At 64.2% G+C, this 15,518-nt stretch overlaps 1 protein-coding gene across 9 annotated transcripts; it reads left to right on the top strand.

Annotated features, from left to right (window-relative positions):
* Positions 1 to 831: 831 nt before the first annotated feature.
* MIB2 (MIB E3 ubiquitin protein ligase 2) lies at positions 832 to 14,592 on the top strand. 9 transcript variants are annotated; one of them, XM_070511331.1, is made up of 22 exons: positions 832 to 1,429; positions 1,857 to 1,983; positions 2,960 to 3,115; positions 3,333 to 3,446; positions 7,547 to 7,816; positions 7,885 to 8,056; positions 9,182 to 9,288; positions 9,386 to 9,580; positions 9,737 to 9,879; positions 9,996 to 10,091; positions 11,175 to 11,279; positions 11,364 to 11,526; positions 11,605 to 11,738; positions 11,834 to 11,982; positions 12,069 to 12,225; positions 12,318 to 12,478; positions 12,582 to 12,708; positions 12,801 to 13,034; positions 13,505 to 13,683; positions 13,761 to 13,948; positions 14,024 to 14,089; positions 14,244 to 14,592. In XM_070511331.1, exons 5-22 carry the CDS (start codon positions 7,570 to 7,572, stop codon positions 14,480 to 14,482), a joined length of 2,862 nt encoding a protein of 953 aa, XP_070367432.1. In that variant the 5' UTR covers positions 832 to 1,429; positions 1,857 to 1,983; positions 2,960 to 3,115; positions 3,333 to 3,446; positions 7,547 to 7,569; the 3' UTR covers positions 14,483 to 14,592. The 9 variants fall into 9 exon arrangements, with proteins under 9 accessions (XP_070367432.1, XP_014718624.1, XP_014718625.1 ...); XM_014863138.3 differs by having other exon boundaries at positions 9,984 to 10,091; XM_014863139.3 differs by lacking the exon at positions 3,333 to 3,446.
* Positions 14,593 to 15,518: the final 926 nt, after the last annotated feature.

Raw genomic sequence — 15,518 nt, 5'->3', positions numbered from 1 at the left:
GCAGAGAAAAGGAACCTGCGTGAGGGAGTCAATGCAGGAAGCGGAAAAAAGGCTTTAAAAACTGTATAATGGAAGGAAAATAAGAAAAAACTGCACTTATGAAAGAACATTATCTATGAAAAGGAATCAGAAAAAAATAAACATGAACTCAGAAAGATAAAACAGGGACTGGCCTGGTGGCTTAGTGGTTAAGTTGGTGCACTCTGCTTCAGCAGCCCAGGGTTTGCCAGTTCAGATCCTGGGTGTGGACCTACACATGGCTCATCAAGCCACGCTGTGGCAGCGTCCCACATAGAAGGGCTTAAAACTAAGATATACAACTGTGTACGGGGGCTTTGGGGAGAAAAAAAAATACTTGAGAGTTTCTCTTTTTTTTGAGGAAGATTAGCCCTGAGCTAACATCTGCTGCCAATCTTCCTCTTTTTGCTGAGGAAGACTGGCTCTGAGCTAACATCTGTGCCTGTCTTTGTCTACTTTATATGTGGGACGCCTGCCACAGCATGGCCTGCCAAGCCATGCCATGTCCACACCCAGGATCTGAACTGGCAAACCTGGGGCCGACTTAAAGCCACGTGCTGGCGTTACTTATCTCTTAAAGCAAATCAAGTCAGAGTTGGCGGCACGACGCCTCCCCTCCGCGCGCCCATCCTGCCGCCGACAGACGCCGGCCCCCGTCTCCACGGCAACGGAACGCTGCTCTGAGCCCAGCGGCGCCACGTAGGGAGGGCGGGGCGACGCGCTCCGGCCCCGCCCACCCGCGCACTTCCGGCGCGGGCCCCGCCCTCCCCAGCGGGGGCGTGGCCGGGCGTCCGTGCGCTGTCAGAGCCTGCCGCCCGCGCCCCGGCAGCCTGGTCCCTGCGAGCCGGGTGCCCTCTCGTCCCGGCGCACGCTGCTCGGCCCGGCGCCCCCCCGGCCCCGGCGTGGTGAGAGGCCCGCCCAGGCCGCCGCAGCCTCTGACGACGTGCATCACGCGCAGTCCGATGCGAACACGCCCCCGTCCGCTGCGGCGCAGAGCCGAGCCCGAGCCCCTCCCGGGAGGCAAAGCAGGAGGCGCCCCCGGCGCTGTGAGGGCGCGGAGCTCTCTCCCTCCCTCTCCCCCTCGCGCCCGCAGCGCCCCCTGCAGCCGCCTGCATCACACCGCCGCGGGGCCTCCTGGGAGTTGTGGTTCGGACCCAGACGCCGCTCTTCGTCCGGTCGGGCTGCGGACTACAACTCCCGGCAGGCGCCGCGGCCGCCCTAGGAGCCCCGGCTGCTGGGGGCTTCGGGCCGCTCGGCCCGTGGGCGCGGGCGCGACGCGCGGGGCTGCCTGGCTTCCTGGCTGGCGAGCTGCGCTGAGCAGCCGAGGAGCCGCGGGCCGGCCGGCTCACAGACTCGGCGCTCCGCAGGCCCCGGAGCCCCCGCGCCGAGCGGGCGGGACGCAAACTTCCGGGCAAGTGGAGGGTCGCGGAGGCACCCAGGCCGGGGCAGGGGTCTGGTGGCGGCGGGTCCCGGGGCGGCCTCCTCCGGAAGGGGGTGGGATGACGGCGGTGGGGCGGACCCGAGGGCGGCGCCGGAGTGCCCTGGCCCGCCCGGCCCTGCCCGGCCCCGCTGCCCCGTGCGCCGGCCGCTCGTGCCTGGGGAGCAGCGCAGGGCCCTGACGTTTGCAGCGCTCCAGGCGGCTGCGGACAGTGACTGCGGCGGCCGCCCGCCGGAGCCCGGGAGCCTGCGGGGCGGGAGGCCGGCCCTGGCGGCTCTGGGTGTCGGGCCCGGGAACGGGCGTGTAGACAGCGGCAGCCCGGGGAGCAGGCAGGCGACCCCGCCCGCCGCCTCCCGTCGGAGCTGCTCACTGTGCGTCCCGCATCTCCCCGCCGCCACAGGGTTGGATGGCTCAGGGCTGGCGCTGAAGCTTAGCAAGGCTGGAGGCCAGTCCCCAAGTCTGCGGGCGTCTGGGCTGCAGCCCAGTAGTCTCAAGGCGGGCAGCGGGGCGACTGGACGGCCAGACAGGTAAGCTCTGGACGGGCTTGTGGCGCGATGGTTTGGATTTGGTGCTTTTGCCCTGTGGATTCTGTGATACCGCGTCAGAGGGGTTTTGCATGTTTTTGAGCGTGTGTGTGTGTGAGAGATAAATAATCCTGCTTCTCCACTTCTGAGTTCAGAACCAATTGAGGAAATAAGCAAAGGTGCCAGACGGGCTCCTGGTGGGCACCAGTGGGGCTGGGGACAAGGCAGCCTGGGCGTGGAAGCCTGCAAACCCAGCCCTTCCTGGCCGGTCCCCTCCTCTCACGATTGCACTGTGGCCTGTTGCCTCAGGTGCAACAAGTATCTGAAGGGCCTGGTCTGCAGAGTGCCTGAGGGCGTCCGTTCGGGCTGCCAAGATTCAGGTGGTGACAGCCCTGTGCTTCCTTTGGGCCTTCCCCCAGCAGATATCTTTATGCTGGGCCAAGCCAGGCTTCCTGGGCTGCTGATAGGAGGGCTTCACCCCAGTCCCTAATGGGCCAGACCCCCCTGGCACCCGGGATGTCCACCTCTGTCTTAGCCAGAGCTGCCACATAACGGGAGCCTGTGACTCACCACGTTTTGCCTATTGATTATGCCACACATGGTGTCGATTCTGACAGCATCATCAGCACAGCCGGAGGTGCAAGGAGAGGAGTGGCAGCCTCATGTCGGTGCAGCCTCAGAGTCACACAACTTCATTCTTCTGAATAAAGGCAGTTTGCCAACTTGCTAGCTAAATGTGGTTTAATCTTTATGGCTTTTTAAAGTCTTTCCAAAAAAATATTCACAAATGGGGGAAACACCTTATTTCTACACTATCCCAATGTTTGTTTTGCAAATAGTTCTGCCCTCTAAGAGCTGGCAGTTTCTTGTGAAAAGAGAAACTATTACCCAACAGAACAGAGCCAGATGTCCACTTGTTTGGTTGTGACGGTAAATGCTAAAAGCATAAAACTGCCTTTTAAAAACCGTTTTTCCCCAGACTTGCTGGCTGTCTACCTGTTTGGTTTGCTGTGTTCTGTGTCGGCAATGGCTGCTAGTTTCCAACAGGAAATCTTGGTGGCTGAGCAAATTTGTGACCCAGGAAATAGCAGCTAAATGTCTGGGATGCTGACGGGAGGCTGGTGTGTGTTCTAAGGTGAGTTCCGATTTTGCTAAGGCGCACCTGTCGTCCAAGTCCTCATGCCTCGACTGCTTCAGAGTCACTTTAAACATTCCTGGTGACATTCTCCAAGGGAGTTTGGGTGCCAGCCGGGGGCACAGCCTGTAAGCCCTGAGGAAGATGGCAGAGTACAGCATCTTGGGCAAAGGCAAAAAAAGAGATAACTGTCTGGGTGAATCTCCCACTGAAACAGGGGTCCCTGTCCTCCCTTGCCCCTCTGGATTTCGTCACTGCTGCCCTGCTCCTGACCCTGGGCCACTCTCCACTTGCCAGCTCCTCCCCATGCACCCTGATGGGAACTTCTGAGGTGAGGTAGTGAGCCTTGATGCCTGGTGTTACATGGAGCACGTTCGGCCGTGTCCTGGGTCCCAGGGACAGCAGTGACAAAGGCCAGGCAGGGAGGTGGGTAGAAGGAAGTGACAAAGAGGCCTGGGAAGCAACCCGCCCACCTCCCTAGGGCCCCGGGATGCTGTGCCGAGGCACTCCTGGGCCCGGGAGCCAGGCGCCCTGTCCCTGTGGCAGAGACGTGGGAGGGGGCTGCAGGGAGGCGTTGCTGGGGGCCCTGCTCAGGCCCTAGCCAGGGTGACACCATGCTGGACGGAGGTACTGAAGTAGGGTCAGACCTCAAGACCCCTGGGGGTGGAGTGCTGGAGGGGAGGTGACAAGGAGGTGTCCCAGGCCACAGGTGCTGCCAAATTGGGATGCTCCTCTGTTTGCCACCGTCCTCCTCAGTGGGTGCTGGTCTGGGCACAAGAGGTGAGGGGTGGGAGGAGGCTTAGGGCTCAGCATGCCCTAGCCAGCTGTGTCCACGTGGGCTGGTGGGCTCCTGTGAGGGACAGCCCTGGGGAGGGTGGCAGTTTGCTGGCCAGGGCTGGAGGAGAGCTCTCTGGCCGTGCTAAAAATATCGGGTGTGAATACAACAGGTGCTGGTCTGGGGCTTCTCCTGTCACAGGTTGGACTGCCCTGGTGACCCTACCCTGCTACCCATGTGGAGCTGTCACTGGCTGAGTCCTGGTCCTGGTTTCCCACAGACTCTGCTGGGCACCCCCACCCCGCTCTCTCCAATCTCTGCCCATTCCCCTGAGGGCCGGGCTGGGCACAGGCCATGCTGTGCTCCTGCTGGGGTGCCCCCCTCGTGTCTAGTTGGAGACGGTCCCGCAGCATGTGGCCAGTGGAGCCATAGGCCAGCAGGCTGGCAGGTGTGGCGGCTGGCCAGGCAGGCTGAGAGGCTAGGCTAACGGACAGAGGGCCTGCCATCCTGGCCATAGAACAAGCACACCCCTGACTTTTGGGGCTCAGGCCCTTTCCTGCCTTGAGGCCGTTCTCCTGGTTTGGGGCTGGGTTCTGGGCTCTGCAGATGTGTGCTTTTGGCTGCAGGGACCTCTCGTTGGGCCTGTCTGCCCACACTTGTCTGGGTCTGTGGTTGCTTGGAATGAGGCCTGCTCTAGCTAACTGTAGCTCAACAGGAGCATCTGGGAGGAGTGAGGGGTGGCTCAGCACGACCCCCCTGCTGCAGCCAGTTCTGGTGAGCTCCCGGCAGGAAGGCGGGCTGCGTGGACCTGGTGAGGCCGCCTGCTGGGGTGGGGCCTGGGCCTTGAGGCCGCTGACTTGGCCTGTGCTGCTTTGCCTGAGTCTGACACCTGTGGCACCAGGCAGGAGGCTGACACCACCAGTGGGTGGCCTGCCATACCTGACTGCCAGGGTTGCAGCCCACAGCACCCCTCCCCTTGTCTGGGGCTTGCTGGGACCAGAGAGTCACAGGCATTTTGGGATGGCATCCTCAAGTGGTCAGTCTTGATGTGGGCATTCTTGCTGTGCTTGGCTGTGCTTTATAAAGGGACAAAGAAGCCCTTGGTGCTGGAGCCTGCTGTGGCCTCAGGCCTTGGTGCCCCATCTTAGCAGGGTCCAGAAACCAGAGAGGGGAGGGCAGCTGAGAGGGAACAGTAGAGGAGGACAGTGTGGCCCAAGAGGTGAGGCCATCTGGATGAATGAGCAGTGAGGAGTTTCTCTGAGGAAAGGCTCCTAATCAGCCATTGGGTTGGGAGGGTTTATCCTTTCGCCTGTTTCTGTGGCAGGACTGAGGTCCTCGACAGGGGGAGGAGGGGGCCTGCCCAGGAGGGAGGAAGATTTGCAGAAGGCCAGGCTGGCCTGAGAATCTGAGGGGGTCGTTTGTGTGGACACTTGGGCTGGGCATGGACCAAGAGCCCAGCCCTGAGGGCTGTGCCCTTCCATGCCCACCCTGCCCTGGAGTGGGGCTGGGCAGAGGGTGGACATCAGTAGACCCGTGGGGTGGGGCCCCTACTGCTGGCCAGAGTGCGAGTTGAGGGAAAGCCTGCTGCCGCCCCTTCTCTTGGCCCACTTGCGACTTCAGCTGGGCCAAGGCATTTCCTGAGCTGGCCTGGCCTGGGATACTGTGTCGGGCTGGAGGTGGGGCAGGGCCAAGGTGGAGCATGACATGCGGTTTTCCTTCCTTGTCACTGGTCAAGCCCTGGGCTGGCCTCAGTGTCCTGTAGCTGAAGAGTGCCATGGGACCCTAACTGGAGCTGGCAGCAACCCTTCCTGCCTCAGCTGCTCCCCAGCCAGCCTGAGGGTCTCAGCCAGCCTGAGGGTCTCCCCCAGCCTTCCAGGAGCTCTGGAGCTGGGCTGCCGGGTTCACACTCAGCCCTGCTTCCAGCCTCGCTCTGGGCCAGCTTCTTCCTCAGCCACAGGGTCCAAGCTGTGTGAGATCCTGATCCACCTGCAGGCACAGCTCCCAAAAATGGAGTGGTGATCACTCTCTTACATCCAGGAGTCCCTGAGCCCTCTCCCTCTTCGAGTCCTGCTGACTTTCCCTCTTGTTTTTCAAATCCATTCATGTCGTTAAAATACCTTATTGAAGAACCACATAATCCAGAGAGGCACAGGTCATAAGTGACAGGTTTACAAAGTGAGCACGTATGTAACGGGCACCCAGATTAGGAAACAGCACGTCCCTGGGCCCCAGAGCCCCCCGTGGCCACCTCCACCGCTGTCTCCCTGCCTCCAGCGCCCTGGATTTGCTTATCCTGTCTGTGAACCGCCGATAAATTGAATAAGGTAGTGGGCGTGTGGCTCCTTTGTCCAACATACGTCCCTGAACTTCACACTCAACCGCTGCCGCCTGCAGTGTGGAGGTTCCTGCTCCCTTGGGCATGAACCACATTTCATGACCCAGTTCACCCTTAAGGACATGGGGGAGGGCGCTGCTGTGAGCACGTGTGCCACTTCCACCTGGTACGTACCTGGAGTGCTGGGCCACAGTTTCCAAAGGAGGCCCCAGCAGTGGGCCCAGAGTGACCTCACAGCACTGTCCACTGAGCTGTGGGGCTGTGAGTGTAGTCACACCCGTGAGCAGCGGCTTGGCGACCAGACCCGGGGTGTGTGTGAGTCGTTGGGGCCCATTCCAGTGTTTCGTCTCTCTTCTGTTGGCTGGCTGCCTCATCAGTGTGGATCTGTAGGCATTTTTACACTCTCACCTTTGCGAGGTGAGTGTATTGGTTCCCTCAGGGGCTGCTGCCTTTGCATCTTGGAGCAGTGTCTTGATGAACAGGACTTTTTTTTTAGGAAGATTAGCCTTGAGCTAACAATAGCTGCCAATCCTCCTCTTTTTGCTGAGGAAGACTAGCCCTGAGCTCACATCCATGCCCATCTTCCTCTACTTTATATGTGGGATGCCTATGGTGTGCCAAGCTGTGCCATGTCTGCACCCAGGATCTGAACCAGCGAACCCTGGGCCGCGGAAGCAGACGTGCACACTTAACGCTGTGCCACTGGGCCGGCCCCAGCACTTCCTTAGTGTCATTTGGCTTATCAACTGGCTGCACAAAGGCTGTTTCCTTCGGAAAGCTTTATTGTCTTGCCTGCTATATTGACACTTGCAACCCAAATCCATTAGTTTTTAAACAAATATCTATTGGTAGCCCACTGTGCCAACCACCCAGAACCAATCTCCAGCACGGGCAGATCCTCCACGGGCATTTGCTGAGCAAACCCCCTGGCCAGGTCTTGCCCTCTGGTTCCCTGGCAATCCACTGTCCTCTCACCAGGACTGACCCCAGACTTCTGCTCCAGCTCACACCAGGCTAGCATCTCATAGTGGCTGGAGGGGCCTTTCCAAAGAGGGGTCCCACCCTCCCTCCAGGACGGTTCTGCCTCCATCTTCTTGGTGGGTCTCTCCTGCTACTGGCCAGTGGCCAAGTGGGCCCCATTCCGTCCCTAGGGTGCATGCTCACCAGCTCCTCCTGGCCCCAGGGCATTCGCACTTCTCCTCCCCTCCCTGCGTAGCTCCCCTGGACTTGTTACCATCCCTCTCTCCCTGGCAGCCCTCTTGAATCGCCAAGAGCCTGTGTGGCCTCCTTGATGTGGCCTGAGGGCACCCTCTGCCCGCAGGTCCTGGAGCTGTCCCGCCCACCATGGAGCCAGACCCCCAGGCGGGCGTGCAGGTGGGCATGCGTGTGGTGCGCGGCATGGACTGGAAGTGGGGCCAGCAGGATGGCGGCGAGGGCGGCGTGGGCACGGTGGTGGAGCTCGGCCGCCACGGCAGCCCCTCAACCCCCGACCGCACGGTAGTCGTGCAGTGGGACCATGGCACCCGCACCAACTACCGCGCTGGCTACCAGGGCGCGCACGACCTGCTGCTCTACGACAACGCCCAAATCGGTGCGCGGCCGTCCCGGGGGCGGGGCGGGGGGTACGCCCCACCCTCCCTGACCCTGCCCCACCCCCAGGCGTCCGCCACCCCAACATCATCTGTGACTGCTGCAAGAAGCACGGGCTGCGGGGCATGCGCTGGAAGTGCCGTGTCTGCTTCGATTACGACCTCTGCACGCAGTGCTACATGCACAGCAAGCACGACCTGGCCCATGCCTTCGAGCGCTACGAGACGGCCCACTCGCGACCGTGAGTTCGGCACCACCCCTGCAGCCCTCTGCTGGCGGCAAGGCGTGGGTGTGGACAGTGGGGCCCTGGCAGCACTGGGTCCTACCTGGTAACATCCAGGGCCTCAAGACAAGCACCTCTGACACCCGACCAGGACTTGGCCCCAGAGAACTGGAGCTGCCTCCGGCTAACCACTCCCCAGGGTACAGGTCAAGTCCTTCCCAAGACCAGGGTCCTGGTCATTTGAGGGCTCTGGGCATTGACACCAGCCCCTACTCCCAGCGGAAGGCAGTCATGTCCACTGAGCAGGTCTGCAGAGGTTGGTCTCCTCTCTCGGGACCACCTCTAGAGCCAGGTGTGGATCCCCAGTGCAGCCATGGCCTGGTCACTGAGGGTGGCCTGTGTGGCCGTGCTTCCAGCATCCCCTGTGGAAGCACCGGGCCTGGCAGTGGGCAGCCCACGCACGCTGCATGCCATCCCCCAGGCACAGCTGGGGAGGTGCTGTTGGCCTGGCTGAGAGGCTCCTTTGCTGTAGTCAGAGGAGATCAGGAGCCGGCTGGGGTGGGCACCCAGAGGACCTCCCCCGTCTCCTGTGCTGTCGCCGATGTCTCCTTGACACTCCCCACATATGTGGAGGGAGGCTCATGCTTTACCTCCCAGCTGCCCACTGGCCAGAGTGGTGGGGAGGTCAGCTGTCTGGGCACCTCTGGCCGAGCCTGTTTTCCTTATTCCTCTCTTTCCCACATGCTGAGCCATCCCCTGGGCCTGGCTGTGCTCCGAGCTCTGGGGACAGCCCTCACAGTGGGCACCTGGCTCACTGGGAGGCAGCAGATGTGGAGTGACCGCATACACAGGCTGTGCTGTGTGGGGGGAGGCCCGGGGGACCTGCCCAGCCTGGCATCAGAGAAGGTCCCCTGGAGGGATGCAGTCAGCAGACTCAGGCCCAGAGTGTGGAGGACACTGACCTGCTGGGCCAGCTGTCCCAGGTTGGGAGCTGGGACCCTGTCCGGCAGACCACAGCCAGGTGTGAGTGGGAGCAGGAGTGGGGGAGTGGGCAAGGGGAAGGAGCAAGGCTGGGCAGAGCACGGGGCCTGTGCCATCGCACCACTGTCCCACATGGCGCGAGACCCACTCACTCTTTTGCAGGGTAATGCTGAGTCCCCGCCAGGGCCTCCCAAGGATCCCGTTGAGGGGCATCTTCCAGGGGGCAAAGGTGGTACGGGGCCCCGACTGGGAGTGGGGCTCACAGGACGGTGAGTGGGGGCCCGGCTGGGAAAGTGGAGCTGGCTTCTGCCATGGCGTGGCCTGGTGGCACTGGCTTAGCCTGCCAGGGGGCTGCTGTCTCCCCAGGAGGGGAAGGGAAGCCAGGCCGAGTGGTGGACATCCGTGGCTGGGATGTGGAGACGGGCCGGAGTGTGGCCAGTGTGACGTGGGCCGATGGCACCACCAATGTGTACCGCGTGGGCCACAAGGGCAAAGTGGACCTCAAGTGTGTGGGCGAGGCGGCCGGCGGCTTCTACTACAAGGAGCACCTCCCAAGGCTCGGTATGGACTGGCCCTTGACACCACAGCTGCCCGCCTGCCTTGGCTGAGTCTTGGGCAGCGCTGGGCCTGGGCTGGCCTGTGAAGTCACCGAGGAGGGGAGGGGCGGGGGGAGGAGGGAAGGACCCTGCCTGAGCAGGACCTGCTGCCTACCCCCAGGCAAGCCAGCAGAGCTGCAGCGCAGGGTGAGTGTGGACGGCCAGCCCTTCCAGCACGGGGACAAGGTTAAGTGTCTGCTGGACCCAGACATCCTGAGGGAGATGCAGGAAGGCCACGGCGGGTGGAACCCCAGGATGGCGGAGGTGAGCCGCCCCACCTGCTGAGCCCCCTGTGCCTCCCCTCCCACATCCTCTGGACCCCTAGCCCTCCTGCTCCACCCAGCCACAGCCTCCATGACCTGCCACAGTTTATCGGACAGACGGGCACCGTGCACCGCATCACGGACTGTGGGGACGTGCGTGTCCAGTTCAGCCATGAGACCCGCTGGACCTTCCATCCTGGGGCTCTCACCAAGGTGCATGGGGGGCTGGGCTGAGCCCCGTCTGCTCGCTTCTGCACCCCTGCTGCGTGTACCTCCTCAGCCCCGAGTGTGCCCTCCACCAGCCCTGAAAGAAGAGGGAAGGGCCTGGTGGGGTCCAGAGGGGATTAATTCCACAGAGAGGGGATCCAGGCATGAAGGGACATAGAGGGCGAGGCACCAGGAGCCTAGGAGACTAGGGCACGCAGGCCAGGCCCTAGCATTTATCCTGAGAGCTGAAGGAAGCCCCCGCAGCATTATAGGCAGGAGATGACAGGGTTGGGCTTTCTAAAGTTCTCCCTGTGGGTGTGGTGAGAGGGGGCGGGAAGGCCTGTCAGGATGGGGTGGGCACTTGGCCCAGGGCAGCGAGGACTGAGGGTGGGCACTTGGCCCAGGGCAGTGAGCACGGGGTGGGCGCGCTGAGAGCTGTTTGGGAGGCAGGAATGCTTGGAAGGGGGATGGAGGCGGCGGTGGGCGTGCACAGATGGGGGTAGTGGGGGGGAGGATGTGCCCGTGCTCAGCTCTGGAGCTGGAGTCCAGGACACCTGGGGGCCTTCGAGGAGAGGGCGTGGTGAGTCTCAAGTCAGGTGGTTTGTAGGGTGAGTCTTGTGCAGGTGAGGGCACAGGTGTTGCCTTTCAGAAAGGTTTGGGAGCGGGGAAGGAGTGGCCCCTGATACCTGCTCCCTTTCTGTTCTGGCCCCACCCCCTGGTCCTGGGGTCCCATCCCCTACCGTTCCTGTCTGGCCTTGGCTGTGCTGGCAGCTCCCTGCTCAGTATGCCAGGACAGGCCTGCCTTGGTCTTCACACCACCCAAGAGCTGGCTTTTGTCTGGTCTGGATGCTGCTGCCCGGCTGCCTCTCCAGCTGTCACCTACCTGGCTCTGGGGCTGGGCCACCTGGGGCTGCCCTGGTCACTTGGGCCCTCATCCAGGCAGACCCTCTGGTTGTGCTTTCTGGCAGAGGCTGGGGTCGAGTTCAGGCCTGCCTGTGCTGTGGAGCTCGATAGGGGCCCTCCTGCTCCACAACCCTGGGCAGCCACACCTGCCTGGGGGCCCTTCTCACAAGCCGCTCTGTTACTCAGCACAACTCCTTCTGGGTGGGCGATGTGGTGCGGGTCATCGACGACCTCGACACAGTGAAGCGGCTGCAGGCTGGGCACGGGGAGTGGACAGATGACATGGCCCCTGTGAGTCCCCCACCCCTACCTCCATGCCCACTTCCCTCACATCCCTGGGAGACCTGTCTGTGACCCCAGCCTCTCCTCACGCAGGCCCTGGGCCGCGTTGGAAAAGTGGTGAAGGTTTTCGGAGATGGGAACCTGCGTGTGGCAGTCGGTGGTCAGCTGTGGACCTTCAGCCCCTCCTGTCTGCTGGCCTACCGGCCTGAGGAGGATGCCAACCTGGACGTGGCTGAGCGTGCCAGGGAGAACAAAAGTGCGGGCACCCAGCTCAGGCGGCCAGTGGGAGGTGGGCTGCTCCCGACCACCACTTCACCTTAGCCCTGCCCCCCAGGCTCCCTGAGTGTTGCACTGGACAAGCTTCGAGCCCAGAAAAGTGACCCAGAGCACCCAGGGAGGCTGGTCGTGGAGGTGGCCCTGGGCAACATGGCCCGGTCTCTGGACCTGCTTCGGAGGCACCCAGAGCAGGCGAGCTCCTGTGATACCATCCCAACTCCCCACGCCTGGCCAGCCCCAGGGAGAGGCCAGAGGGCCGGGGACTGACCTGCTGGTTCTCCTGGCAGGTGGACACCAAGAACCAGGGCAGGACTGCCCTGCTGGTGGCGGCCTACCTAGGTCAGGTGGAGCTGCTGCGGCTGCTGCTGAAGGCACGGGCGGACGTGGACCTGCCTGATGACGAGGGCAACACGGCGCTGCACTATGCAGCCCTGGGGTGAGGCCCAGGCAGGGCATGGCGGGAGCTGGGCCTGCAGGTCCAGCCAGTGGGCACAGCAACCCTCCTGCTTCCTCTTCTGTCAGGAACCAGCCTGAGGCTGCCCGGGTGCTCCTGAGCTCAGGGTGCGGGGCCAACGCTCTTAATGGCACCCGGAGCGCAGCACTGCATGTGGCCGTGCAGAGGGGCTTCCTGGAGGTGGTGAGGGTCCTGTGTGAGCACGGCTGTGACGTCAACCTGCCTGTGAGTGCTGGGTCCCCTGGCCCTATCCCTGGGGTCAAGGAGACAGTGGCAGTGACCTTCCCATCAAGTGACCATTGCTCCACCACTGGCAGGATGCCCATGCTGACACGCCCTTGCACTGTGCCATCTCAGTGGGTGCTGGTGCCAGCGGCATTGTGGAGATCCTCACCGAGGTGCCAGCCATCGACGTCACTGCCACCAACAGCCAGGGCTTCACCCTGCTGCACCATGCGTCTCTCAAGGGCCACACGCTGTGAGTTTGGGGTGGGCACGTGGCCAGTGGCCAGGCTCCTGCCACCCTGCTGGGCCACTCCGGGGATGCCCATGACCCCAGGCACATCTCCCTGCCCCAACAGAGCCGTCAGGAGGATTCTGGCACGGGCACGGCAGCTGGTAGATGCCAAAAAGGAGGATGGTTTTACAGCATTGCACCTGGCTGCCCTCAACAACCACCGGGAGGTGGCCCAGATTCTCATCCGAGAGGTGCACACGCAGGGCCCAGGCCAGCCCTGGGATGGGGAGTCAGGGCCCACCAGGCGTCCCTGGGCTGAGCCTGTGCCCACCCCCACTCCCAGGGCCGCTGTGATGTGAATGTTCGAAACCGTAAGCTCCAGTCTGCACTGCACCTGGCCGTGCAGCAGGCCCACGTGGGGCTGGTGCCGCTGCTGGTGGACGCTGGCTGCAGCGTCAATGCCGAGGACGAGGAGGGGGACACAGCCCTGCACTTGGCACTGCAACGTCATCAATTGCTGCCCTTAGCAGCTGATGGGGCCGGGGGGGACCCGGGGCCCTTACAGCTGCTGTCCAGGGTGAGGACGTGTGGCTCTGGGTGCTGGAGAGGTGGGCTGTGGTGTCTAGCTGTCAGCTCAGGGCAGAGCCTGAGCAAACGTCGGCCTCCACCTTTGGTGAGGGCCCAGGGAGCCAGGCCCTCTTGGGGGTGGGGCAGCTTGGGTGACTGTGGTTTGCAGGGGGCATCTTCTGCGACCTCAGTCACCACAGCGTGGCCAGCGTCTCTGTGATTCTGCTCTCCTGATCAGTCTGGGAAATGGGGTGGGGCCCAGTGGGGATGCGACCGGGTCGGGGGTAGTCTGGGAACTCAGCCCCTTCCTGGGAGGCCCCAGGCAGGGGCGCTGTTCCCGCCCACCTCCCGTTCTGGCGGCCTGCGACAGGGAGGGAGTGCCCATGCCTCTGCCGCGGGGCTCAGGCCGGGGCGGTGCCAGCACCCGGCCGCGTGGCCGGCTGCGGCGCCCTCCCTCACCAGCGTCCATCTGCCGCACAGCTACAGGCCTCAGGCCTGCCGGGCAGCGCGGAGCTGACGGTGGGCGCGGCGATGGCCTGCTTCTTGGCGCTGGAGGGCGCCGATGTGAGCTACTCCAACCACCGCGGCCGGAGCCCGCTGGACCTGGCCGTCGAGGGTCGCGTGCTCAAGGCCCTGCAGGGCTGCGCCCAGCGCTTCCGGTGAGCCCCGCGACGGGGGGTCGCGGGGGGCGGGGGGCGGGCCCCGGGCCCTTTCAAGCTTCCGCCTCCGACTTCAGGGAGCGGCAGGCAGGCGGCCCCGGGGGCGCGGCCCCGGGCCCGAGGCTGGCGCTCAGCACGCCCAACACCGTGACGAACCTGCACGTGGCTGCGCCGTCGGGGCCCGAGGCCGCCGAGTGCCTGGTGTGCTCGGAGCTGGCGCTGCTGGTGCTGTTCTCGCCGTGCCAGCACCGCACCGTGTGCGAGGGTGAGTGCGGGGGGCGGCGGGAGGCGTCGGGGTCGCGTCGGCGCGGCGCCGTCCGACCGCGCGCTTCCCCCGCAGAGTGCGCGCGCAGAATGAAGAAGTGCATCAGGTGCCAGGCGGTCATCGGCAAGAAGCTACGCCCAGGTGGGTGGGGCGGGCCTCGGCGCCGCCCCCGCCCCGCTGCTCACGCCCCACCCGCGGTTCCCCCACGGCCACGGGCCCTTTCGCCGCTCACGCTCCGCCCCCCGCCGTCCGCGCCCGGAGGATCCCCGCCCCTGACCCGGATCGCCCCCCGCAGACGGCACGGAGGTGGCCAGCGCGGCCTCCGCGCCCGGCCCGCCGCGGCAGCTGGTGGAGGAGCTGCAGAGCCGCTATCGGCAAATGGAGGAGCGCATCACCTGCCCCATCTGCATCGACAGCCACATCCGCCTCGTGTTCCAGTGCGGCCACGGCGCGTGCGCGCCCTGCGGCGCCGCGCTCAGCGCCTGCCCCATCTGCCGCCAGCCCATCCGCGACCGCATCCAGATCTTCGTGTAGCCTGGCCGCGCCCCGTCTCGCTCCGGAGCCGCGTCCCGCGTTCTTCTTCGCAAGCTGCCCCCCCCCCCCCCCGTGTTTTATAAAAAGATTGTCGGACTTTGCCGCCTGGTGCCTGCCTGGGGCGGGGCCGGGCGGGTCTCTTGTCTCCCGCCGAGGAGGACCGACAGACGAGCCTCGGCACCGTCCACACCCCGGGTCCCGCCCTCGCCTCGCTACCGTACCCAGCCCAGGGCTGGCCGGACCGGCCCCTCTTCCAGTACCGGCCCGCTTTGGCCCTATGCCCCGCCCGGCCCCTTCCCGACCCGCGTGTCCAGCCCTTCCCTGGACTCATGGGTCCAGACTCCTGCCCAGACCCCGAGCTCTGAAGCAGAAACATCCTCCAGAAGCACTGGGTGGGCCGGAATCCCAGGGTCACCGCCAGCTGGGGGCCTCCTCGCGAACCCCGCCGCGCCTCCTCCCCTTTTCTTTTCTTCTGGGGCGGGCTGTGGAGACGGGCTGGGACCAGAGCAAGACTCGGTTCTCCCCGGGGTCGTGGTGTCCTGGTTAAGCGGCGAGTGGAGTGAGGCGTCAGTTTCAGGCCAGGGCCTCGGCAGGGTCTCGGGACTGCTGAGTGTGGGGCGGTGCAGGGCACGGGCGGGGACATCGGTTTGTTGGCGCAAATACGTAGCCGAGAAGACGGGGGCGCTGCCCTCGGCCGGGCGCTTTCCAAGAACCACCCGAAATGCTCCCCCGGAGCCTCACGGCTGCCTGCCAGCCACTTGGCGCTGGCCCCGCCGGCCCGGCGCGCTACTGTCACTCAGGCCTGGAGGGGAACGGGGAGGGCCCCGACCCCCGGCCTCGTCTGGCCCAGTGCCTTCCGCCCCGCGGCCCGATCCTCCCCCAGCTCCCTCCCCCGTCTCCCTGTCCCCCAGCCCGCTCCGCCCTCCTGCCCCCGGATCCCCGTCCCCCCGCCCAGAGGCGCGCTCGCCAACATCCCTCCTGGCCCGGCTCCACGCCCAGCACAGCCCGAGGGCCGTCCCGTCGAGCCTTCCGTTCC

The sequence above is a fragment of the Equus asinus genome, chromosome 5, assembly GCF_041296235.1.
Source record: "Equus asinus isolate D_3611 breed Donkey chromosome 5, EquAss-T2T_v2, whole genome shotgun sequence".
In the NCBI taxonomy this organism is placed as follows: Eukaryota; Metazoa; Chordata; class Mammalia; order Perissodactyla; family Equidae; genus Equus; species Equus asinus.
This window is presented reverse-complemented; position numbering and strand designations above follow the sequence as displayed.